The sequence below is a fragment of the Calypte anna genome, chromosome 1, assembly GCF_003957555.1.
Source record: "Calypte anna isolate BGI_N300 chromosome 1, bCalAnn1_v1.p, whole genome shotgun sequence".
Classification (NCBI taxonomy): domain Eukaryota; kingdom Metazoa; phylum Chordata; class Aves; order Apodiformes; family Trochilidae; genus Calypte; species Calypte anna.
In genome coordinates, this window is record NC_044244.1 from 116,674,179 (window position 1) to 116,701,736 (window position 27,558).

At 35.2% G+C, this 27,558-nt stretch overlaps 1 protein-coding gene across 4 annotated transcripts in view; it reads left to right on the forward strand.

The window, feature by feature from the left end:
• DMD (dystrophin) overlaps positions 1–27,558 on the forward strand; it is a 950,620-nt gene that overhangs the window by 661,098 nt on the left and 261,964 nt on the right. For all 4 annotated transcript variants that reach the window (XM_030448312.1, XM_030448319.1, XM_030448327.1 and 1 more), the window contains exon 52: positions 13,718–13,835. In XM_030448312.1, coding sequence (XP_030304172.1) covers positions 13,718–13,835 — 118 coding nt within the window. The remainder of the gene's footprint in view (positions 1–13,717; positions 13,836–27,558) is intronic.

Genomic DNA, 27,558 nt, shown 5'->3' on the forward strand with positions numbered 1-27,558 from the left:
GGTGGGTATAGTACAGCTGCAGCTAAGCAGTTTTGTAGGAAGGAAGCAGTGGGGTTGCAGCTGGCCAGGGACTACTCTTTCCTCTTCCAAGGAATGTCTGTCCAGCTTGCTGTGGTGTGTTGGAATCTGGGAACCTTACGATAAGCTACTGGGTCAGTGCTGTTGTGGCAGCTGCTGTATGACCATGCTTTGTGGCTATTTGGGGTTTGAGTGATAACCTGTGGACAGAGCTTCAGTTTGGAGGTTAATCAGTAAGCATGTCTTCAGCCATAAACCCTGTACAACTATGTGAATGTATAGAAGTCTCTTCTTAAAACATCTCTCATGGAACTTTATTTGTTTATGGTAGGGAACTCCTCCAATACAGTAATTCCTATTATCTGATTTCCATATGCAATTTCTCATGCTGTGGAAGACAGTTCAAAACACTTTCCTTTGATGTACAGTGACATTAGAAAAAAAAAAAATACCAAACCCTAAGAGAATGCCTTGGCATACATGGTGATTCAATTATAATTATTTGTTATATCTTAATACCTACACATGTGCATCAGTGAGTAATTAAAGTTTGAGAGGAAGCTAAAATTTTGCAAACAGACTAAGGTATTGGCAGTTTTTCAGAACTATGTTTGGGTTTTGTGAATTCTTTTCCTGTTTTGTTTTGAAGAAGTCTAGAGGTCATACCAAGAGAAGTCAAAATGAGATTATTTACAGACTAATCTGCACCTGGAATACAGACTAATTAAAACTGAAGCCACAGCAGTTATTCCACTCTGAACAATCTGTTAAAAAAAAGAAATATATAAAAAGTGATCACACATCTTCCCTGTAACAACAGTCTTAATATCCTACACCACTGCTATTGGTTTGTATCTCGTTGATGTTCTCTTTCAGCACCACACAAATCAAAATGACATCTGTGTAACTGTAGGTACCTCTACACCAACAGCTGTCATCCTCCATTCTTCATGTACCCATCTTCAGTAAAGCAGCCCTGACATTTTGCATTTCCTTTGCGAGCTTCCTTCTGTTGCTTTTTTTAAAAACAGTGTCTCTGTTACTTTCATTCTCCAAACTTTCTGCCACAAGGCACAGGCTGAGACCAAAAGGAAGTGCATGGGAGTAAGCTGGCACAATGGCATCAGTGCCACCACTGCACCAAATACTGAGTAGTTGCCTCCAGATCCTTTGTGAGCCTTTCTGAGAAAGCAGCTAATACAGAGTATTGGGACATGCTGAGACATAGCTCCTAAACTTGTCAGTGGTTCAGAGTTGTGTTTTTAACCAGAATATATTATGCTGTCATGGATAAATAAACTGATGTTGCTTTTAGCTGGTTCATCAGGACTAAAAGATAATGGCATCTGTTCTGTCTTATGTGTAATATTTCTCTTTTATTACCTAGCACAGTTGTTTGTTCTTGTTTTTATGATCCTCAGCCCATGTTTCTAGAGAGCTCCTCAAATCCCTCAGAAAATGGCTACAATTTACATGTTTGCAGTTTCTAATGTTTGGAGTGAAGGTATTTAGAAGGCTATTCTGCAGGAATAAAGTAAAAGCAATAGAAATAGTAGCTTCCTAAACTTAGTTTTATAACATTTTTATAATTAATAGCTGAAAAAAAATTGTTTGCCTTCAAATGTAGCTCTCAAGAAAAATAAATATTAAGTTTTTTGTCTGGTGGAAAAAGCCACAGAAAAGAAATGTATCTGTTATGTATATATCATATTTTTCAAGAGAAAAGTCAGAAAGACAAAAAAGAAAAGAAATACAGAGAAAGATACATTTTTCAGTGGCATAGACTGTAAAATATCTCCCAGTTTTGCAGCTTGGAATTTGCAAAAAGACAGTGACCTCAGTTTGGAGTCCATCCAGGATTTAGCTCTTGAAGAACTGCTTGTCACAATCTAGCAACGTTCTCTGTTCCATAGGGGGATACAAATCATTAATTTTTAAAAATATAACACATTTGGAAGCTCTTTTTTCCACCTCCCAGTATGGCTTCTCAGTTAAACTGATTTTGTTATGGTAAGGGGCAGGAGGGGAGAGTGGGAGACAGGGCCCAGATGCGTCTTCACAGCCATCCAATTAATTTGGGATCTCAACCGCTGGAGAACTGACTGCCTCAGTCCTTAGCTTATCCTCTATATGGTGTGACATTTTCTTGCACCTTACTAGTTTACTGAGCAAAAAAGTGAAAGTATTGCAGATCAGATAAGATACTGCCAAGTTTTTAACTATGTTAAACTTGAGAATGATAATTCCAAAATTTTTTGTAGACCTCTAATGTTCTTCATGTCAAGTTTTGTGTTAATGTAAGATGTAAAAATACCTCACTGGCATGGAAAAAGTTAGTGAAAAGCTGAAAATCAAGTTGAATTAACTAATAAAGATGAACATTTTTTACTCCAGAGTTGTTAGCAACCAGTGCCACAAGCCCTTGGGTTTAGTGGTCTGCGAATTAAAAAAAAAAAAAAAAAAAAGACCTCTCATCTTGAAAAACAGCACTATAAAAATGGATGATATACATTCATCCAATCTTCAGAGTTATTTTTCAGCCAGGACTGACACTGTTATGGAGCTGCATGTAGTGAATTTCTGAATATGGTCAGCATTTTTAATGCAAAGCAATGTATATTGTAGTTTTTTATATAGCTAATGCCCATCTTTTGTAGGACAAGGGAGAGTAAATACATGTGCACAGCTTAGCCAGGGGCTGGAGACCAGCTTCTCTCTTTCTGGAAGTGTGGAAGTACTTTGTCTATAACGTTCATATTTGATGAAATATAATAAGAACTAAGTGTAAAGAAAAATATACTGGAAGAGACAGTTTTGTGTAGTGAAATGAGGCAACCAGGTGCCCCTAATTCCCAGGTAGTGGGCATGAGCTTGTGTTAAGCCCACCTGTGCCTAATTAGAGCGGGCCCCCACTGCACATGAGCAGGATTAGGGGGCCAATAAAAGGTGAAGCTTGAAGCAGAGGCTCAGCTCAGTCCTGAGCTAGCCAGCAGAGAGATCAGTTGCTCTCAGAGCAACAGCACTGATTCCAGGCTAGTCAACCCTGAGGGCTATAGGCTCAGAACACTATTTGTGAGTCTCTGCTGGAACACCTAGAGCCGTGCCCTAAAAGAGGTTTGTCTTGCTTCAGTTTTGCACCTGTTTTCATACTTCTGTCCCAAGAAAAAAGCAAGTTGGCTAAAAACCAAGTTCTGTTTCTCTAAAGCAAGAGGATTATAACAATAAAACAATAGAAATGCATAGAAAATATAGTCTGTGGAGAAATGTCATTATTTCGTAACTATTTTACAGAGATAGTATATAGAAGGGTATTTTGATCTTGGCTTTTAATAGTGAAGTTTATTCTAAGGTTATTGTCATTTTACCACAAACATTTATTGTATTCTTAAGTGGGTTGTAGTAGTATCTCAAGAAATACTCTTTGTCTATTTTGACCAGACTGTGATGTTAAAGGTGATAGTCCCTTAGGCCTTGGTTATTCTTCAGTTACAGAACAGAAATCAGAGAAAGAAAAGTAATTTATTTTCTTTTTGTCTCATCTGTGTTACTGCAAAGGCACACAGAAAAATCAGTATCTATATCAATATAGCCTTGTGTGTATATACATAAAATACACGTATAAAGCAAATTATTAGTTCCTGCTTTTATTATAGTTGTGTCATTCAACTTTAATAGTTATTCTTCCTTTTCTATTTATATCATGTATATTTCTGAAACTGTCATTCAGGTAATAAAGCTGTATTTTCTGAAAAGGAAAAATGTTAATTTTCCTTCCACTGAAGTAGAATTGTGTAGCTCCTCTGCAAGCTGCTAATCACTGTCTGCACCTTCTGCCTGCAGCAATGGTTACAGATGAAATACGTTAACTGTTCGTAGTAAGAGCTGCCCTTGTCTGAACAAGAAATAGCTCCAGTTTTATGCTTAACTTTAAGCTTAAACACTGCTCTCAGTCATAAAATAATTAAACATATTTAAACTACCTTATATTTGTGTGAGGTAGGGGGAACCAAGGACTTATACTGATTTGAGGAAACAGGTGTTGAAAATTCCTCTTAGATGAGGTGGTAATGTAGATGAATTGAAATTCAATTAAAAATGTCTTAATTTCTCGTAGATTCATGGATTTGAAGGTCAGAAAGAACTGGTATGATCATATAGTATTTATGAAGCCATAATCCAGGGGATTTTATGTAGGGATTTCTCTTCTTTCTCTTCAAAATTATGTCTGACTATATATTAACAAAACTAATACTCTTGTCTTTCTTTATACAATTCTGTTAATTAAAAATCTCTTAAATTTTTAGTTATCTGCTCTAATTTTAAAATGGACTCAATACTAAGAATTTAAATTTTTTCTGTTTGAACTTTGATGTCTTCAATTTCCAGTCAATATATCTTTTTAACATTATTGTTTGAATAATTAATTACTGTATTATCAGAAAACTGTCTTTAGTGGCCCTCAGGATGAGCTGATTTCTGTTCTACAGCAAGCTGTATTGACCGAAAGGAGGCACTTTAAAATGACAGAAAGGTCTAAAATGAGCCTCAATTTTCTGGGAGGTAGAGGTACCTGTCTCCCAGCCTTGACACTCCTGCCCAGCTCTTGGCGCTTAGCTTTTCAAAAGGGCTGTTTGCTCTTCTTCATTTGGCTTTTGCAAGTTAATAGAAGCTTTCCAAACTCTCCAGCAGAAATTTTATATCCGATGCCCATCCTCCTTTAGTAAGCAGTAAGCACTCCTTCACCTGCCTCCCCTGACAATGTGCTTTATTCTGCCAGGTGTTCTCCATCAACATATTGAAAGGGTGTGTGTGTGTATGTGTATATGTGGGTGAGGCACCCATCCAGGCAGTCAGTCATCTGTTTCCAGTTTTTTTCTTATCTCCAATATTCCAGAAATGTCCCTAATATCAGGCTGTTGAGGTTGGTGCTAAGTTTGGGCCTCTTCTGCTGAATTGGCATCATGGCTTAGAAAAGAGGTGAGACATCTTAGGATAGGAAAGAGAAAGCAAGGACCTGGTTCTTGTCACAAGGTCACCCATCACCTGCAACAAGACTTGTGTGTGTGTGTGTGTATTTTTGCTAGTCATGCAGTGGCTAGGCATGTTTCCATGCAGTCCATGAATGGTTGAGTTCTCCTCTGAGGCATCTACTCTCCTCCTGCTCTTCACACAGCAGAATAACTGAGGGACCTAACTCAACTACAGCTCCAATTTTAACTACATGTAGTGATACTCAATTGCTCAGCACCTACATCTGTTTCTCCACCTACCCCATAGCTTCTTATATCTTGAAAGGCAAATTATTTTTGAGTGCTAAATATGGTATTATCAAAAGACTGATGTCTACTGAGACAAGATGGTGTTAATAATTTACTGACTCCTGCTGGCATTTGAGAACCTGATATTTCCTCTTCAAAATTAGTTGTAAAGGTAAGTCTTGCTCAGTCCAAACTCCTAATAATCCAGTTTTATAGTATACCAGTGTTTTGCCTCCATAATGTCCACATTCCTTCCTTCACTGTTAATGAAACATGAACATCAGATTTCTTCAGATTTCTACCTTTACCTTCTGTGTTAATGTTGGCCTTAATTAAGTAAATAGCAATGAAATACAGTGTGTTTACACAGCAAAAAAAAGCAACAAAAACAAAAAATTAAAGGCAAAAATATTGCTCTAGGAGTAAAACCTTTCTGAATATGTCAGAAAGGTTTAGGTACCAAAACTAGGCTTGTTAGTTTGTATGGTTCTCAACATTCAGAACGATGATGAGATACGAGTATGAATGAGGATCCTAGTTACTAGATCTGGGCTGAAGTTATTCCAACATTTTTTCTCAGTCATGGTAAATAAAAACCACTCCTCCCTCCTTGTCTCCCAGGATCTAAATATTAAGTTTGCTGTAAGAAACAATTGTAACTGCAGCTTTTGTTTTCTTTTTTGAAAGAAAACCCAAACCAGATTAAATCATCTTTCTATATTTTAAGTTATTCTTGAGAAAAATATCTAGTGTTATAAGGTACTAAAGAAAACCTTGTATAACAAATGATGATGTGCCAATCTATTTTATTCTTAATTGTCATTCACTGCTATTGTTGGATAAAACTTCTGGTTAAAAGTAATCAAAGATTTGAGAGTCTCTAGCAAAAACTGAAGAATTCTGCATTGTTTTTTCAGAGCACAAAATTGATCCAGGATAATTTTTTCCCTATAAAACTGGATAATTTGTGGGCAATCTTTAGTCAGCCTTTTAGCTTTCATTCCCCACAAAAATATCTTAGTTATTATTAAAAACAAAAACAAACAAAAATCCACCAACAAAAAATCCAGCTAAAAATACAAGATACAAGTTTATTTTGCTTATATTGGTAATATAATATTATGTTTACCCAAAATTGTTTTATGCAATGTTTTGCTTTTGGAGTCCATTGAAGAGTTCATTTTTCATTGGATCAGTCTCAGGTAAAAAGAGTTAAGTGTCACCATCACCCAAAACACAGGGTAAAGAAAAGAACTAAAACTTCAACTTTGAGAAACATAACAGAGCAGAACAGCTATTTTCAGTTTTCTTATTTATTCACACTTGTAAGTGTAGTGGAAAAATCCTTCATGTGAAAACCAATAATTGTATAGGATAAATGAAGTAGTAGCTTTTGCAAATTCACATTTCACAAAAGGTAGCTGTGTGTGGGGAGACTTTTTTTCTCCCGGGGAACACAGAAACTGGGGAAGTTCTGTAGCTCCTACAACTGGCTCCTATCCCTTAAGTTATTTAGTGTGGCTTCCTTAAAGGACATAAGATCTTTTGGATTGGAAAACAATCTTTAAGATCAAGTCCAACAGCAAACCTAGCTTCCAAGTCCACCACTAAGCCACGTCCCTAAGCAGCACATTTACATGTCTTCTCAGTATCTCCAGGGGTAATGGTTTCACCACTTCCCTGGGCAGCCTATTTCAGTGCTGGACAACCCTTTCAGTGAAAAACTTTTTTCCTATCCAAACTAAATTTACCCTGGCACAACTTGACATTTTTTCCTCTTGGTTTATCGCTTGTTTCTTGGAAGAAGAGACCAATGCCCATCTTTGTCTTGCAACCTATGTGTATGCCATTTTTTTCTAGTGTCCCAATTTAGTGGTCTATGGCAACCGTAAAAAATACACCTCAGCAGACCTTGGCTGACTTCTGCCCTCTCAGGAAATCTCATTTTTGTACCTTACTTGTGACTGATCCATGCTGCATGTTCTTTTTCTTGCTGATTTTTAAGCATCTTCCCACCCAATTTTTAATCTTTTTGTCTCTTCTATAATTCAGTTCCTTTGGGACCTTGAAACACCTGCTCCCAAAATCCTTTTCTACAGACAAACAGGGAGCAGGGGAAGAAGAGAAAAGGTGGGAATTATCCCAGCTCTAGCCATCACCATCACCTTACATTGGTAGTCAAAGATTGAAGATTCAAATTAAGTATTCCCCATTCTACTTGGTTTTATTTGTGTTCATCAGCACTATGTTTCACTTTTCACTCTCATGATTCTAATATAAACCAGAAGTTGGAAAGGAACAGGACTCAGACATTTGCTATGCCACCAACATAACTTGTTGAGTGACTGTCACAAAAAGCATGCAATAAGTTTTGTGATGCTTTTTCATGCAGCTAGAGAGACACCTGATAAGATGTCACTGGTGGCTTTCCCACAGTATCATTGGTGGAGCTGATATAGTCACTAAGACAGTGGTGAGAGCTATTTAAGCAGTTCCTGAGTGGGACTTATGTGGGCATAAAAATATGTGCTTATAAAAACTTAAGATGTGTAAATCAGTCAGGCAAAATCAAATAATAATGTCCAGTCTGTTAATGTTTTGATTTTGCTGACAGGAACCAGCTAGCAACACTGCTGAAGAGTAACTCCAGATGTTCTTAATTTCCTAAAACTATACATACTATGGAAGGGAAAATCAAAATAGCTAATAGCCAAAACAAAAGTTGTGGGTTTTTTTAAAAGAACAAACAAACAACCAAAGTGGGTTGTATTATATTGCTTACATTATTTCATAAATTTATGTTTAAATGTAGAAAGTATGGTAATGATAATTTTCTCTCATGTTCCCTTCTTGGTTAGAGACAAGAAAACAAATTCAAATTGTGCTTGGGAGGAATAACTTAACAAAGCCAATTTTATTATGCAGATGAATTGTAGGTGTTGTGTATCTGCATTTTCTGAAATTGTTAGCAAGCTTTTTTCCAAAGCTTTCTCTCTAGGTGTGTATATAACATCTTATATTTAGAGAATCAACCAGCCATAAGAAACTTAGTTCTAAGCAAAAGTTGTCATGGCTATACATTTTACTAGGAAGTAATTGCTTAATTTTTTGTTTTTAAAGTTTGTCTAAAAATGAGAAAGCTATTAACAGAATTATGCTTTTTCTAAGAATATAATGTTGAGTTTGGTGGAGTGAATAGGTTCATAAAAAGAACGTATTCTCTCTTGCATCCACATATTAATCATTCAATTCTCTGCTTGTAGTCCAGTGTTTTATTTCATTAAACAAGGTTGGGAGTGGGCCAAAACAGACCATCCCAAACAGTTGGGAAATTTTATTCATCAGCCGTAGCTTGCTTATAACAAAATGCTTCCAGTTTGCTCTTAGATGAAAGGTCTTCTCTAAATCTCCTTTTTGACAAAGGATCATTTTTAAGATCACACTGTAAGTGTGTATACCTAACAGCAATAAATAGCAAATTATATTTGACTGGTAGCACGTAAATGTACTGAAAAATTGTTAGACATGTTAGTCTAACATGTTAGACATGTTAGTCATTGCCGCTACAGAAGACTCCTCAGGAAAATACTATGATGAGAATTGTGAATTGTGAGACCTACTTTACCCAACAAGCTTTCCTTTTCAATGGAATTTTAACTTTGTTTTCAGAGACTTTTTTCAACCTAAGAGTGTAGCAGTTATGTAGTAGACACAGAAGCTTTTTAAAGATGCATAGAGACCGAGACACAATCATACATAATACTGCAGAACAGCAAACTTAACTCTCCTTTCTGTGTTTGAAGCAGTGGGAGATGAAAAATCCTGGCTTCAGTGTGGGAAAAGTTGCTTCTGATACAAAAATAAACACCCATAATCAGTACCTGGTAAATTATTATTTACATGTTTAAGACTTGATACCACCGTGGAATTCAAGTATTCCTGATTAATAACACTTGCCATAAAGGCGGGGGGGGAGAAAAATTAAAAACTACTGGATAATTTTTAAAAATCCTATCATTTGTATAAGCTACTAAATACATGGCTAGAGTGACAAATATGCTGGCTGCAGCATGCTGGATATTATAAGGCTAGAGAATATTTTAATTCACAGTCTAAACCTTGAAGTCTTACCAACAATTTGTCACGCTTCACCTGTTTCAGTTTTTCAGGTTATTTTTTAGCAGTTTTCATACAAGTTTCTTCAGTTGCTGACTTAAACAATTTGTTCCATATCTCAACCACCATTTTGTGTAAAGAAATCATAAAAGTTAGGAACCTGAAAATTGGATTTTTCTTTTGAGCAGCTGCTGTCCAGAAATGTGGAAAGATTGTTAAAAGGGAATAGCATCACTTTCTAGCAAACTGCAGGCAGGTTTGATGACTGAATCTAGTCTTTCCATTACTGTACTGTCACCAAACTGTATTACATTTGCAGCCGTAGATCTGTGGAAGAGAAAGAACAGCTCTTTCAAGGTTTCAGTATTTATTTGTACAGTCATAGATATCAACTTTCCTTCTTCACTGTTGACATGCTTATGTTGAAATATATTTCATATTAAACACATATTTCTTGAAGAAAAGGTGGTCTGTAATGTTTTACATAATACCTTTACAGAGCACTAGGTAAATGAGAGTAAAGGAAAATTATCTGAACAAGATCACAAATGTTTCTTAAAAATATAAATCCTTTTACTGTGGCTGGCTCTCTAAGCCTGTGTACCTGTGCTTTTGGTGGCTTAAGAGGAACTAGAGAGATTTGTTTAGTTTATTTTGAAAATCATTTCATAGTGACTTTTATTTCTGTACTAGCTATTTTTGTATAGCACATTTGTATAGCACATTCTGGATCAGAGACATCTGGTCTGCTGTGCTTAGACAAGGGTGCCACTATGACCAACTTTTTTCTTCCCATGGCTGCTGTAACAAATGCTAATAGTTTCTACTTAATTTTCTGTTGAGGACCCAGTATAAAACATTAAGTATTTGGCTGAAGTAGTAAAAGTTTGTCTATATATGACCTGCTCCTAATATTGATGTATGTTTTGGTTTGTTTGTTTGGTTGGTTTTTTTTAAGATAGTTTCAGCTAAATCTTTAAAACTATTCAGTGTTTTCCTCAAAATCATATTTAGCAATCTTTTATTTTGTGTTCATCAAAGGTCTTACCTTTCTGGCATAATCAGTTGTATTTTTATTAACCACAAAATCAGTTTGTTTGATTAAATTATCAAGTCATATAATATTTTCTTGAATTTAATAATACTTCGTGTGCTGTTTGCTTTAATACTACAGAATTACAGGATAGCTCAGGGGTAGTGAATTTTAGAAGTTATTTTTATCCAAGTTTCTGTCACGGTTTGTATGTGTATGGGCAACGTAGGTGCCATGTGAATTATATATTTACTAAGTCTTTAAGATTATATCCACTGGTAAAATTATACAAATAAACATTGTAACAACTTTAGAAAAATTTTAATTTATACAGTTTTGCCAGATGAAATAGAACATCATTTGGGTAACCTTCTCAGACAGCGTATTAAATCAAAGAAAGAATATATTACTTTGAGAACTTTTTTTTCTTAATCTCTGTGCTTACCTCTCTAAGACCAGGAAAAAACTATCTGTTCTAGTATTGGCTCCTGACAGGTCCAAGAATGTTCATAACCCTTTATAGTGTAAGGGTTTCAAGATGTCCTTCTTGACCTTTTGAAAATACACTTTTGTACATCAGGCACAAAGTAATTTTGTTCACATTAGATGGCAGAGGGAAATATGTCCTCACCTTCCATTCAGGGACAAGATTCTTGTGTCCCTGAGGAAACAGCAGAGCTAGAAAGACTGACTTCAAAGAGGCATTTCTAGGTTTCCTAAGTGCCCACTTCAGGAACTGCTGATGGGTCTTGTGGGTAAATCATTGTTTACAGCACTGAGACGTATGTCACTTCCATTCTCTCATTCTGGCAAATCTTTACTGAGCAGTCCTTAAGTGTTGCTTTGTATCTGACTGGATTTCATGCAGCAGAAACTTTCTTCTCTGGTACAAACATAGCATTTGATGTCTGGTTGAAGACTCAGGCAGGATAAATCATTCTCCTATTCACTATATCAAATAGTGAATACCAAAACTATATTCAGGAAACTTCAGGGAATGGTTTAGAGTCAGTGTTTTTTTAAGACCTTAGAGTCACATCATTTGCTTTTTCTCTTCTAAACAGATTCTAGGTAGGGGAAGGAGAGAGGAAAGAAAGTATTATTTTGGAGACCAGACAATTTTCTGACCATGTTGTACATATTTTAATGTTCCTTCTCCACAGTCCATTTTGGCAATATGTATAATGCAGATGTTGTTAGGCTGCATTGGAACTGCTTTTTCTATTGTGAAATTCATGTCACTCGTTAGTTTGTCTTCCTAGAAAATGTAGTTTTGAAGACATATAGATATCTAGAGGTAGCAACAGCATCAATAGATTTTATTCCTTTTTCTTAAGTGCTTTCACTAAGGAGAGACTTCTAAAGAGAAATGTGTTCTTCTGTTAATTATCCAGTCTTCTGTTTTAACTGCCTGTCTTTGTTTTTACAGTCTAATGAGTACTGAAGACAAAATATACCATCCAAACTTTTGTCTATTAGTTTAGAAAGCCAGTTACAATGGATTTTTTTAAGAACTTCTGACACAGAAATCAAAGACTTTTACCATGTCTAGCCAGATGTTTGTTTTGAATAGTACCTTTCTTTTCTAAAGAGTTTGTAACTGAAAATAATTAAACTCTGCAGAGTTTTGAGCTTGGTCATGTTGGTACATCCTGTAGTTACTGGAAATGATATTTTCATGCGCTTTTGTTAATCTTGTTGAACATAAAATTATACTAGGCCTTCAACTATACTATCTATCTATACTATAGATATCTATCTATCGAGCTAGTATGTATCTATACTATCTACTATCACCTTCAACTTGGTGAAATTATATAACTGTCATCTCAGGTTGGACCAAATTTAAGATCCAACTGTGCAAATCTTTTCCATCGACTGAAGCCATTGACTATCAGCTTGTAGAAATAAGGGAGGATTATTTAGAATAAAATAATTTTAAGGGGGAAAGGTAAGACAAACTACTGGAAGAGTTTTATGACAATAAAATTCTCAATGTACATATTCAGTAGTCAGGTGAACCTGCTCACAGATTATCTAACTCGTGTCCTCATAAAAAGCCTGAAAAATAAAAATCTGCTGCTAATCTTTGCTGTCACCTTGATAGCTGGCTGTCCAACAACATACTGCTGTGTTCTTGTAACTTAAAATTCTTGGCAGAAAAATGTAATTTGGAATTAATTTGTTAATAGATATTTCTAATTACAGCTCCTAAGACAAAATCCAACAAGCATCTTTTTGTGAAGTTATGTGATAGATACCTAAAGTTGCTAGATTTGGTCAATGTCTTTTAAATACATGCTTGGATGCTTCTTATCTGGAAAATCATAGAACTGACTCTTTGTTTGCTCACCCCTAATCCTTCAAAATAAGTTAAAGTAATATATGGAAAAATCTTATATTTCTTGTTTTTCTCAAGTTCTCATTTTCATTACATCTAACCCTATTGTATTTTAGTTCTTATTACCTCCTAAAACCCACAATTTATTATTCTGAAGCCCATCTTTTTCTATGTAATAAACTCTAGATTTTCTTCTTACTTTCTAGTCAGATTTCTTGGGCTTTATGCATCTGTTTGCCTAACATATAAATTACTGTGAATTTAAAATACTTCTTTGCTAAGTAAGGTGCCAGAACAGAAAAAGGAACATTAAGAGTCTTACAGCATTTTAAACCAATAGATAAAAAATAAACAGTTTTTAAATAATCAAATATTATTAATGTCCCTGGAGATATTTAAAAAGAGACTGGATGTGGCACTCAGTGCCATGGTCTAGCAACCGCAACGGTGGTAAAAGGGTTGGACTCGATGATCTCTGAGGTCCCTTCCAACCCAGCCAATTCTATGATTCTATGATTCTAATTATATTCATGATTTTCTAGGAAAATTCTGCCTGCTCTGGTAAGAATGTAAATCCCTGAATCTTTTAAAATACACTGTAAAATCTAGAATATAGAGGAATAATATCCTATAGCTTCATAGAAGAAAGCTTACCTTTGCATAATTTGATGGGTTAAAAAATGAAGAAATATTGTCATTTTATATTTAATTTTACAGATTCTTTACAAATTATTATTACAGGCTATACTTGGTATTTTTATGTTAAGAATAACAACATTTGGAAGGTGTACACCAACTTCTTCATATTATTTGAAACAGCAAAGGATCAATCTATTTTAAATCAAGCTGGCAACAAGAAAAAGATCCCGATATACGGTCTTCTCAACTGTTCTACATGCTATTTTCTCTTTGTTTTATATTTATTTTATCTCTGTATTTGTGTGCAACTAGGCAATACTACAGGATCTGGAGCAAAGACGTCCCCAACTGGATGAACTAATAACTGCAGCACAAAATCTAAAAAACAAGACAAGCAATCAAGAGGCCAGAACAATCATTACTGACCGCAGTAAGTGCTGATTTTGCTGTCATATGAGGTTTCAGTCATTATGGGAAAAGTTGTAGTAATTAATAAGCAAAGCATTTTCCAGACACTTTTTGCATGATGGGAGTTGATGAGTTGATGATTTTCCACACACAGATTTTCCAAACTGTTTATAGAAAAAATGCAGTGATCATATATTGCAAATTTTTCATCTCAGTTTCGTATTACTTGTGTTCATTATGGATGATCATTGCAGAAAATACAATGTGATCACTATAGATACTGAATACATATATACAAGGAGGAAAAAGAAAGAAAGAATTCGCAGAGGATAGCTATAGGCTTGTAAGAAGCTTTCAATACCATCCCCCATAGTACAGCTGGAGTCTCATGATCTCCCATGAGCTGATGCAGAAGTCTGATGATGTTCTGTGTCTTTCTAGTTCTAGCAAACTTGCTGTGTCTAAGGCTGAAAATTTAGTAAATGAAGTTTTAGTAGTCTGTAGAACACGTAGTGTTATCACTCCTGGAGGCTTGCATGTCCTAAGCCCCTTTGTTAAAGGATGAAACACACTCCAGGTCATGCTGTAAAAGTATGCCTTTGTGATGGATTGTTATATATCTTCAATTTTGTGAACTTAAAAACTACAAAAAAAGTAATTTCTTATGGTTTTAGAGATCCCCTGTGGACCTTAGAGAAGACTCAGGCCAAATGCTTTGTGTGTGGGCACAGCCAATTCACTTTAGGTGGATGTGAACTGTTCTGAGCATCTTGGTCTGCAGACCAGAGTTTGCTCCCTGCAACTGTTTATACTATATCATATCTGACATAATATTGTTCAACTGCTATTGTCTTCCTGGCCTTGAATAGTATTACTGAGAGAGAAAGAAGCTATATTTTTCTATTTAAAGTTTGAGAAGAAATGAATAGCAGTTACCTGTTATATAAGAACCTGCTCCTGTTTGACATCCCAATTAATTTTATATTCAAATACTCAGTTGAATTCAGATGAAGTATGTGCATGTACCTTAACTTTAGGGTGCATATTCATAGCCAACATATTTAGCACTCCTATTGGTATTTTCTAGTATGTTTTAATTTTCAGTTCTGAGATAAGTCTTTTGTACATGCGAACAGTAAATGCAACACAAAAATGTAACCATAATTCCTTTATGCTGTCATGTGAATTTTATGCATGACTAAATTTTGTTCTGGTGGAAAACTGCACTTCATTTCAAGTGAAATTGTCTTCTGAGATGGATTAAATGCTTCTTTCTCATACAGCAAAAGAAAGAAAGGAAGCTATCAGACTGAAAATCATGAATGAATATGTGGTAATAGAGCTATATTAAAGCTTGCATCTGTGGTCAGCAGTTTGATGAATATAATTTACATGCTTTCTTAGTTTTATCTATAAGAATGCCTAAAATGGTTAGTTGGTTTGGACCTTAAAGTATACAAGATTCATTTTGTTGTGAGTTAGCAATTAATTTTCCATGTTGAAACTGTCAGTGTTGTTGAATACAGAAGTGCAATTTATAATACAGCAAATACAGGTTATGTCTCTTCGTGTTCTTTCAGGTACATGCTGCGTAGTATAGCATCTTCTAATATTATCCTATTGTTGCTAATAATATTCATGTAAGCAAAAAATTTGTCAGAAGTATGCAGAGTTTGTGTTTCTGCTATGGAGGGAGATAAAGCAGGATCAAGGCCATTTTTGACACAGTCTTCAGAGGCAGCAAACTAGATTAATGAAGGTTTCCTCATGCTCAGTTGGTTTAAGTTTGTATAATGTAGGCAGTACGAAACACTATTCAAGAGGTACTTTTTAATTTTAGGAGATTCTGGTATTTCTAAAGGAAAAATAAATCCTAGGACTTCATAGGGGGACACATACGGTTTTCCTGAATAAATGCCAAATGTGTCATACTGTTACCTAAAGTATTCCTTTAAAACAAAAATATTAATTTTGATATTTTTAATTGCATGATGTTGTTTCCTGCTGTATGTTGTATGAAGAACATTGAGATAGCTTTGTATGGTTTGAATCATTGCTAAATACCTGTATAGACACTATCCATGTGCTTACTAGAACTGCCACGGAGGTAGGTCATCCCCCTTACCTCTTCACAGAGCTATGATGTCCTGATCATGGGAAGACTCTCCTCATCCTCAGAAAGAGCTGGGGGGGAAGTTCTTCTCTAGCTGTGTGCTCTCTAACACAGCTTCTTTGAAGTCTGATGCTCTGTACAGTGCTCGCATGTAGTGCAGCTGTTTGGCCTTGCAGTCCAGTATTGAGCCCAGCCTATTGCACCCAAGATGTAGTCCCCAAGTCCATCTCCAGGAATCTTGCTTGAAGCCAGAGCTGAACCCTGGACCAGACAACCTGTTTCACTTGCTAAAGTTCCCCACAACCTAGAGAGCATCCTCTTCATTCTGCTGGGAACTTGCACCAGAATCCTGCTGCAGGTCCTCCCTGATTACCTCACCTGCAGACTGTTCCCTATTTTCTGAAGCTTTTTACCTCTTCATGGATACAAATAGGTTACCATGGTTATGTCTTAGCACTTACGAGTACAGATTCAATTCTATCCAGTTTCATGACCTGAGCATCAGCACCGTGCCACTCATGCTTCTCTGCAGCAGCTGTGTAGCACTCTCACTCACACAGAGCCTTCTGTAGTGTCACAGCATCAGGTGCCAAGGGCAGAGGATCTCATCACGAAGGAAAGTGAGTGCAGGGCCATGCTGTACTGGTCTCTCACACAGCTGATAGACATGACTATACCCAGTGCTCTACCTGTTCCCATGCTTCAGTCAGCCCAGGATCCTACACTTTGGGAAGTAAAAGTGGTCTTAAATGACATTAAAAGGTGAAAGCAAAACTAAGCAATATATCCCCTTCCCCCAGGCTATGTACATAAAAAGATGCAGATCTCTTGAAACATAAATATTTCAGTATATAAATCCAAGAGTCACCTAAAAGGCTGAAGACACAGAACTATTTCACAGACAAAAAGCAAACCAAACTCACCATGTCAAAGTGTAGACACAGGGCCATGACACTTTGAGGAGGATGGCAGGGGGGCTGTATTTGCAGGGAAGAGCCTGACCCATATGGGTGTTGGTTCCTTGTTATCTTCACATGCACAAGGGAAGGGTGCTAGTGGTGTCACACAACCTTATGTGCATGTCACAGGACTAGGCTCCTAGGGTGCACTTGAGAGGCTAGGAAATGGGATTAGACCCCAAGTCCCCAGTCATTTCCAGGCACTCTGCTGGAGTGGTTGGAGGAGCTGCTTTATTGGTCAGAGGATGGGCCAGAGTGCTATCAACTGGAATTAAAACCCTGAAGGTTCTGGTTTCTCTGCTAACCTTGGTAACACTTGGGTCATTCTGCTTGCAGAAATATATATATTATGCTTGTTAGAGTCTAACATTGAATTTAGAAATCATTCTTGCCTTTTTAAACTATTTATAAAGACAAATAAGCTAAGCATTTCATACAAAATCAAACAAAAAACATTTGTTAGAGAATATGTATGAAGAATTGCAGATAAATCCATGATCATGAGATTATTTTTCAAAAGAATTGTCATAGTATTGCCTAGTCTTTCTTTGGGAAATAAAATCAGAAAGTAAAATTAAGCTCGGACAATTGAATTATTTCCTTTAAGCCTATTTTCTCTACCTTTATTTCATTATCTGTATGAATTTACAGGAGCTATACTATGTAAAAATAGCTGTCTCGAGAAAGCACAGTTTGCATTATGTTTACATGATGTTAGATTCAAATCTCTGTTTTAGTAAACCAGAGTTTGTTTACAACTCCTACATGAGAGAATACTTAAGAATAATAATTAAATTTAGTCTTGAGAAAAAGTTCTAGGGAAAAGTGAGATACCTCACTGCTCCTTTAATACCCTTGGTAAAACCTTTTATTCTAACAGAACCATATGCTGTATAATAAAGTTTTTTCTCTACATGACGCATCACAGCTCCAAAACACTTTGCTTTACTGCAGATGAGAAAGTTGCTTCTTTAAATTGAATGAGTTTATAAGCAACTTGGAATATAATAAAGTAATTAAACCTAGAAAATCCCTTTAATTTTCTGTCAGTTCCTATGTGTAGAATGCATAAACCTCGTAAAAAGTCAATAAAGAAATATACTGAGAGATAATAAAACCAGATTTACAGTTGTAGAATTAGAAATACAGAAGTAATTGCAAAGGCTATGTTAGATCTTGGAAATGTAAGAAACTTTAAATAGGAGGCCTTGCTACTGCTGTGTTCTCACTCACACATGCAAAAGAAAACAGTGAATATCTTTCTGGTTTTGCTTTGCTATTAATTTACATCCCAATTATTTTTTTATGTGGCGTCTGGCTGTGTAAGTGATAGAGGAAGTATAAGAATGAATATTTATAGAACTCTGTGAAGAAGTAATCTCTGGCTGACTGGAGAATCTCCCTTTTGAGGCTGTAAGAAGCCAAAGTAGCACACATTTTATTTTAGCAATTGTATAAAATGTAGTGAACTCTCAAAATATCACTTCAGAGGTTAATTAAGTTCTATTACATAAAATACATAAATAATAATAAATAGAAGCATTTTAATGAATGCTATTTTGATTAAGAATTAAGCATTGGAATCAAATTATTCGTTTTTGAGATTTTTTTTAAACTAGGTGCATAAAGGTATGAATATATAGAGGATAGCTTCAGGAAAGTGTTTAGGTTTCAGTTTGGTTTTAGTTTTGAGTTTTGTTTTGGGGTTTTGTGCTTGTTTTGTTTTGGTTAGGTTTTTTTTTATTGTTTAATTTTGCTTTTGTTAAAAAAAAAGCAAAAAAAAAAAAAAAGCTATATGCTATAATTGGTTGTTAGGCAAACTGCACTTGAATTAATCTGGAAAAAGCCTGAGTGTCTCTGTGCCACTCCATAAAAATGCCTTTATTGAATGGTTTGCTGTATTTGACAGTTTTATGGCAAAATCATCGACTTGTCATCACTTTCACAACAAAATGTATGTATGAAAAGTCCACAGTGAATTACAGCTATATTGTTGTCCTCAACAACTTAATAAAATAGCCACCCTCTTTGTACTGTGATCCATGTGGTTTTCTCTTAGAGCTATTTGACTGCGAATAAAGAGTTTACTGTTTGAGAAATCATGTTTGTACAATCTGGAATTTGTCATTGGTAGTAAAACTCCTAGTTACCAACTCCGTAAAAGAAAACGTAGAAGAGAAAACTGTATTTGTATACTGTTTGCCCTGCTAGCTTGATGATATTTTTGGGCTTCATTACTGAATAAACCCCGGTATTCTCTTTATTCCACATATTTCAAGAACTTCTCAAGAACCTGAGTAATAGCTTTCCTTTGTCGTAAAGATGCAAAGTTCATTAATCTGCTTTACAGCTGAAACCTTGTTTTTCCCATGAGAATGCTATGCTATGGAAATTAAGGAAGGGAAGAAAACATTTGTTACTAGAAAAAAAAACATCAATAACAAGATAAAGCCATAGCTCTGAAAGAGATAGCATGCAACTGAAAAGACTAATTCATTTGAAACCACTTCCTTGACACAGATTTGCTGTTACAGGATTTGTAAGAAAGTTATGGAACATTGTAAGAAGAAATAAGAAGCTTTTTTTAGAGCACTGGGGAGAGTTACCCTTTAAAGAATGGGAAATAACATGCCCCAGAAATGTCTGAGTGATCAGGGAATTACAGTTATATATCATTTTTCAGGCAATATATATATATTAGAAGCATATGTCTCACTGGACAAAGGGCAAGATCTAAACTGCCTACTTCAGGTGTTGTAGTGCTCCTCAAAAGGATGTGAGACTACAGAGTGACCTTCCTCCATTTCTGGTTATATTCTCGATTAAAAGTGGACTGGCTTTTTTGGTAGACCCAGACCTGCCAAGTTTATGAGGTGATATCAGTGCTGGTGGCTTGCTTAGACCTCACTTAGGTTCTCAAAACTGTGAGAAGAGTTGGATAACTACTTTTAGTTGTATGGTAATTGAGGTGAAATGTAGCTGTCTAGTTCTAGACTAAATTCTTCTGAATAGATAAGAACATTCTTCTAAGTTTTACATTTCTAGGAATTAGTCTTTGTTGGAGGACAGACACCCTGAATAGCTGTGTTGCCTAAGGGCACTTAATTTTGCCCAGATCCTAAGAGCTGACAACTTTTTCTTCTTTGTCCACCTTCTAAAATAGTTAGGGGAGCAGAATGTTCAACCAAATCTCTGATCAGGGAAATATGACCACAGAGTCACCTGCTAACTGTGAGCCTCTGAACAGCAAAGTACATGGAGGAGTGTAAGACTGTGCTGCAGAAAGATTTTTCAGAAACTGTGACATGAGAATAAAATTTTATAAAAATCCTTTCAATAATTTCAAGGTGGCCCACCCAGAAAAGTAAAAAACCCAACACCCTAAATAAAGAAAGCACAGTTTGGTAGGGAGATGCTTCATAGTAACCAGCTGTGCATTCCTTTGTGATGTACCCCTGTATAAACAAAGTTATCTAGTTGAAAGATTTGGGATATACCATCCTTCAGAAGGAAAACATACTTCCCACTTTAGCTGAATAGAAGGATTTGGTATGGCATTGCAGGAGAGATGTTGTTTGAACCTTCTTTGTATCTTTTTTTAATGTCTGTTGATCATCATGTAGGGATTAAATGAGAATTAATAGAGGTGATCAGTCAGACTACAGACTAAATATTATTCTAATTCATAGTGTCAAGAAGACTCAAGCCTAGTAAATATTCTGCATTTTACTCTGTTGTTCTTAAAATGCTTGGAGACTGAGGTGATAGAGGTGGTTTTAGTAAAACAGCCAAAGCATATAAATCTTTAGCCCCTTCCAACCTTCAGCCTGCCCAGTCACCAATTAGATGTAACTAAGTGTTGAGAGACGTGAAATGTCAGAAAGTCTTGTAAGCCCTATTATTAGTGGTTTTAGGGGCATCTTTGCCATCTTTTATGCTCAAGGCAAGTCGTATTTTAAGAGACTGGTTTTATGGAACTGTAAAATACTTTAAAATCTGAAAATGTTAAGTGTTGAAGAGTTCTGACTTATGCCTTGTCAATGGTAGAAAAATGTTCCCTTATCTTGTATAGTGGCCAGATAATCAAATAGTTATACTTGACAGACTTGGGTAATTTTCTATGTTAGAAGAGTTAGTGTTAATAATTTGCCATTAAGTATATTTATACCACTTTTACCAGTATTTTATACTTTAGAATTATTTTCAAGTCTCTTTTTGTAAGAAATTTAAATTCTCTATCCGCTGATAAAAATCCATCACTGTATTTATATTTAGTATATAGTCCATTTGGGCAATCAATAAGGTAACTGTCTAACCTAATATATGTGAGTGTGTAGTTAACCAAGATCATGGAAATTTTTTTTTTTAGATAGGAGATTTCTATTTCTTCCTAGAGTCTAAGACTATTTCATATGTTTGAAGTCTGAAAGTCTCGAGTTGTATGGTTTGGATGCATTCCCTTTTTCTTTCAGGAAGTGATAAAGCTCTTGTTTTTAATAAAGGCATTCCATTTAGCCCAAAAAAGCTTCATTATCTTTCTAATATTGACTGTCTTTATATAGATCTGTAATGTTTTTATCTGATAACTTTAATAATTTTATTTCAATTGAAATTTTAAACATTGAAGTCTAATCAATGTGTACAAGCATCAAACAACTTGTTTCTAACAATGAATTTAATAAATAAAGTTATTTTAAAATTGTGCCAGAACATTATATGTTCATTTATGGCAGATCATAGTTTTTTGTAGTAATTACAGATCAAACAGGAAACAAAGGTCCTGCTCTGCAGAGATTACAAACTAGATTTAAGTGTCACATAATCAGTAATAACAGGTGAATGCATATTTTGGTGTATATTGTGTCCCAACCCTTTTTATAAAATGAGATCAATACACAAATAGCATCTACTGGAACCTGTAATTGTTGTCAGACAATGTAGTTAAGGACTCTGGCATATGTTTGGCCTATGGATTTTACTTTGGCTGTCCTCAATATAAACTTATCATGGTTTTAGTTTTTCTTGAGTTGGAAATAAACCAATAACTTAAAGATTGTTGTACACAGCCCCAAAGTTTTTTTGTAAGTCTATCCAGAGTAAATACTGGCTTAGCTTGTATGAGAGAGGTCCTAAGGCTTTGGTGGCTTCAATTCCTAATGTATACTCAAGCATTGTTATGGTGACTTATCAAATACTGCAGATAATTCAAAGAATTAAAATTTATTATGCTTTTCAGGACCATAAGCATATGAAAATGGTGGCTCTGAGGGTTTTCAATCTATATTTAGTGGATAGCAATGCTCATAGGATTACGTCAGCCTTCAGGCTCCATTCCCAGGGAGGGAAGGGGAAATAATATAAAAATTCTGGAGATTAGTTGCTCATGTTTCATCTTTCTTGTCAGTAGGCCTGTTGCATGATAAGTGAGACAGTGACCCATCAGAGACTGATCTGGGCAGTCACTGTCTGAGTAACAGAAGAGTAGTTGTTGAACAGTCTAATATATGGTAAGAAAGTGGTGGCATCTGGGCTTGGTGGACATTAGAAAAGGTTGTATTTCAATATATTTTAATTGGATACACACAGTATTATTATTTTCCCTGTTTTTTGTTTGGTTTTTTTTTTCACTTTCAAGATGTGGCTTTGTTCACTACAGCATTAAATTAAGATGATAGCAGTGATGATTTAATCTGTTCAGTTGGATACCTTTTCTTTGTTCCATTTTAAGTTTTCCTGTCTGCAGGATGCTGAGCTCTGAAGTAAAACATGGAATAGCATAGCACAGCATAATTTCAGTGGGAAGGGACTTAAAACAATCATTTAGTCCAACTGCTGGACCAGTTCAGGGCTCACCAGAAGTTAAAGCACATTTTTACAGGCATTGACCAAATGCCTCTTAAACACTGACAGGTATTGGGCATCGACCTCCCCTTTAGGAAGTCTGTTACAGTCTTTGACCACCCCCTCTGTAAAGAAATGCTTCCTAATGCAAAGTGTAATTGTAGTGTGTTAGGTTCAAAATTTGCTGAATTTCAGGCATATGAAAACCCTACATCAAAGCATGTTGGTTTATCTAAAGTTAAGTTTAGTCCATTTAGTGTCTCATAGGTCTCATAAATGTTATAATCTGTGTTGTTGTACCAAAGAAAACATGAAAAAAGCAACATAGATAACTGATCAAAACAAAACACCCAACCCCTTCTCAAACCAAAAAAAAACCAAAACAAAACAAAAACAAACAAACAAAAAAAAAAACCAGTAAAAGGCAACTTACCATGTTCTCCCTTTTCTTAAGATTGATGTAATGGGCACATAATATATTTTTTGTTGTTTCATTAGTGAGCTAAATATTGGTCTAAAATGACAAATATTGTATGTTTGTTGTTTGGTACTTGAAGGCCACTCTTAAGATTTCCCTGGTGCCTTCTCTTGTCCAGGTTGAACAACCCAAACTCTCTCAGCCTGTCCTCACAGGAGAGATGTTCCTTACTCTAGCCCTACTTTTAATGGTCCATGCCTTTCTTGTACAGGGAACCCCAGAGAGGGCTGCAGTGCTTAATAATGAAGTGAAAAATCAGATGTATCCTTCATGATATTTTTTCAGGGACAACTGACTAGAAACTCCAGCACAGATAGAAACCCATAGGCTCAAAAAAATTAATATTTACACAACAGAAGAGATGCAGAAAAAGATTCCCAATAGTCCCTGGTCATCGTTCTTGGTCACAGAATACCATAGAGAGCAAACGTAGCCCCACAGCTGATCTCAGAGTTAAGACCAACAAATGAGAGAGACTGTTGACTAATGACCACTGTTCAAAGTTGGACATCTTACATTTGCTGATGCAGCTTAACCTTGAGAGTTATAGGAAAAATAGCTTAGAATTTTGAGATTATATTATTCAGACAGCTCATATAATATTTAATGTCAAATATCAGAGGATATTTGCTGTTTATCCATTGTGAAAAGAATCAACACCAGTCACAGTCTTTAGTTTGTATTTATGGCTTTTGTGGAGAGTAGAGATTCTCCTGAGGTAATTGTTTTGCTTTGGAAAGAATAAAATAGAAATATAAAGAGGATACAAAACTGTGCTTCAGTAACTTGGAGCCTGTTATTCACACATTTACAGAAATTCCTAAGTCCATTTTCTTGGAATTTGGTACTCTAAGATTTCCCACAGTCTTACCCAATTAGAGTTGGATCTATTATATCAAAATCAATGCAAATTGGTGTATGGATTTACAAATACAGGCATATTTAAAAACCAAGACTCCACCTAACCTCAGTAAGAGTTATAAATTAAAAAATAATAAGTTTAAATTATAGATATAGATATAGATATTTAATAAATTCAGAAATTCACTGTCTGTATACTTTATTAGGTAGGTAATGAATTTCACACATCTTGGGGCTTAAATTGCCAGTCTTAGCATTGTGTTTTTGCATCACTGAGTATGGAAGTCCATGAAAGCATTAGTATATGAAAGCTGATGTTCTTTAATAATGCCAATACCATTCTAGTTTGTGTTCAAAGAAAGCAGAATATAATTACAGTGATTTATTGTCCCATTATTAAATACAGGACCAGACAAGTAAAATTTCTTCTGAAAAACAGCTTAAGAATTTTGTACGTAGATGGATTATAGCAAGTGCTATCATCAATGAACAGAAATTAGGTTCATAATTATAAATTATTTTCCATCTAATAACTTATCAAATTCCTAGAAAAAATAAATATTACAATACCTAGTAACTTCTAATTAATCATTATTTTCCTAAGAAAAGACAGAAAATAATGATATTTCTGAAGTTCTTTGGAAACATTTCTATAAATTTAAAACAGAATTTTTTTGATTACTTACATATTCATCTGGTTAATCAGATTAGTCTTAATCCTATGGCTTCAATTTGTTTACTTTCTATCAGTCTAAGTATAATTTCTGAATTAAAGTCTTCATAATCATATGATGAATATTTAAGAATGTGGCAAAATGTAATAATGCAGTAGTTATTTTCTCCATACAGCAAAGGAGATTAAATAAAGCAAACATTTTCAAAAAGGTAATTAAATTATTCCAGCAAGGCAACCCTCTGTTTTTTCAGTTAGTGTAACGTTACTACAAATGTATGTTTCTTTATCACCCAAATATGGCCATGACTGAAAAAAAAAAAATAGTTAACTTCTGGTGGTTTGTCCATAGGCATCCTGCTCCTGGACTCATCGAAGAGTCACTACTGATTCTCTATCCTGCCTTTGCAGAGGGCCCAAACTGGTCATTAGGACTGACTGCAGTGGTCCATTTCTCCTGTAGGTTTCTAGAAAAATTACTGTTAGCTTTGTTACCTGTTTCATGCTAAATCCTGAAGAATCTTTCTTCACTTTAGGGGAAATGTTTATTTCTCACATCGTTATTTTACAGACTGTATAATATTTTAAAATGGAAGGCAAATGCTCTTCCACATAATGCATACCATGATCTGCTTCCTTTCATTTAATGAAAAAATGATCATGAAAGCTTCTTATATGAAGTGATAAATGTTATATATAAAAATACTTCTATAAAATGTTGACAAAGTACTGATTGCTTTCTGAAGGACCTGTTTTCTAAATAATAAGCTCTTGGCATGCCCTTCACAGTTCTCTGTCATGGAAGTTGCTTTTTACTCGTTATAAGAAAATGATTTCTTTAGATGTGCTAACAGCTTATTCTGGTCTCTAACTCCCAGTTCCTATAGCAGGGTTTAAAGCAAGCTTCAAACTGCTGAAGAATTATTCACTTGGTACTTAGCAGAAACTACTTGACAGTTTACTGTGCATTCTGTGTGATCTGACACTTCCAAGGGAACCAGAGTGACCTTCATTAGTTTGATTACATGGACAGGATTTTTAGAGAAAAGTAAAAAAGGCTTATCCTAGTGAAACAAAATTGCATCATAGAGTTGCAATAGTTGGAAAAATTACCCTCCAAAAGTAGAAACTACAAAACGAGTTTATGAGTGTGTGTGTCTTTAAAAAAAATGTTTAAAACTGTTGAAATGTCTCTTATTGCTTATCTTTCTTAGCCTCTGAACAGACAAGAAAGGTTAACACTCTTCCTCCCCAGGCTCTCATGCCTTGACAGGTCTTTCAGGTATATTTTCATTGTTCTTCATCACCCCAGAAAGACTTAAACTGTCTTACTATGAGCACCTCTTCTTCCTTGTTTCACTTCTAATGCCTTTTATCTGTTCATACAAAAAGAATATTGCACAATAGCATAGAGGATTATAATTCTTTCCTTCTTCCCAGATATTATTTATTCGTTTATGTGCAGCCTGATTTGTGCCTATTTTTTGTAAGCCACAGCCTTATATCATAATCTTTTGTTGCACAGTGGGATACAGATATGATAAGGAATAGTCTTTCCATAAGTATGGAATAGATTAATGGTGCATAAAAGTCACATCTGACATTTTATTGGCATAAATGACAGACTTCACATTAAACTAGATATTCTAAGTTGCCACCCTTCCATTAATTTTGGGTTCTTGGCTAAACCCTCTCATCAGAGTACTGACCCTCTAAGGGACACATAAGATGTCTTAGATGACATATTATTAGTATTTTTCCATATTTAAAGTGTTTTCATAACTTGCTAAGGTCATGATTTAAGTAGTACGTCTTTTATAAGTGTCTGAAAAAGGTTAAGAGAAATGCTTTACAAGAAAAGATAAAGAAGGACAGATAAAACATCAATTACTGTCTGAGAAGGTTGTCTCCAACTGTTCTCTAATGTGTACTCTTTCCTATGCAGCTCCACTCCATAATGATAGCCTGCAGTCAGCAACTTAGTATGTAACTGCTACTGTAGCTGCCTAAGTACTTCAGCATTCAAAAAAAAAATTTTTTTTAGCTTGTCCTTATTTGACTCTACATCAACTATCCATGCATAGTCCCCAGACTGATCTCTCTCAGATTCACTGTTGTTCCTAAGAACAGAGCAGGCATGCTTCTGTCAAGGGGTGTTGTATGATAGGTTTTATTACAGGGATTTCTCTTTTAAGATTAAGACTCAGGTCAGACACCTCCTGTTCTGGAAGGCAGCAGAAGAGAAGGAAGGGCACTTTCAGCAAGAAATAATTGACAATGGGAAAACTTTAACTGAATCCTTTTCCTAGATAAAAAACATGTTAATTTAGGGTTTTTTGCTTAGAACAATACAATAATGAAAGGTAAGCACAAGATAAGACAAAGCTTAAAAGATGTTTTAATCTATGATTCAACTCATGAGGATTCCAGAAAACTAAGCCAAAACTGGAAAGCATCAGAAAGACTTGTGTGTAGTGGTTAGTTGTTGTGCCTTCAGAATGGTCCTGTAGCTTTAAGAAAAATACATCTTTTTCCTCATAATTTGTTTATCACTAATATGTAAGAAATTATACTCTTTAGTGGAAGAAAGGGCAATGTGTAAAAAAGGCACAGTAACCTAGTATGGTTTTTGTTTAAATTTGTATTTTCTGTTTTCTTCATCATGCCTCTTAGAAAACCTGTTTAGTAAGACATTTAGTTTTAGAATTGCAAAAACTAGTGTTCTATGCAGCCACAAAAGCTTGACAAAATTTTCTAGGGATAAATATATAGATCAATTAGAAGTATATGAAGTAAGATGAAATACATAACAATTAGCTC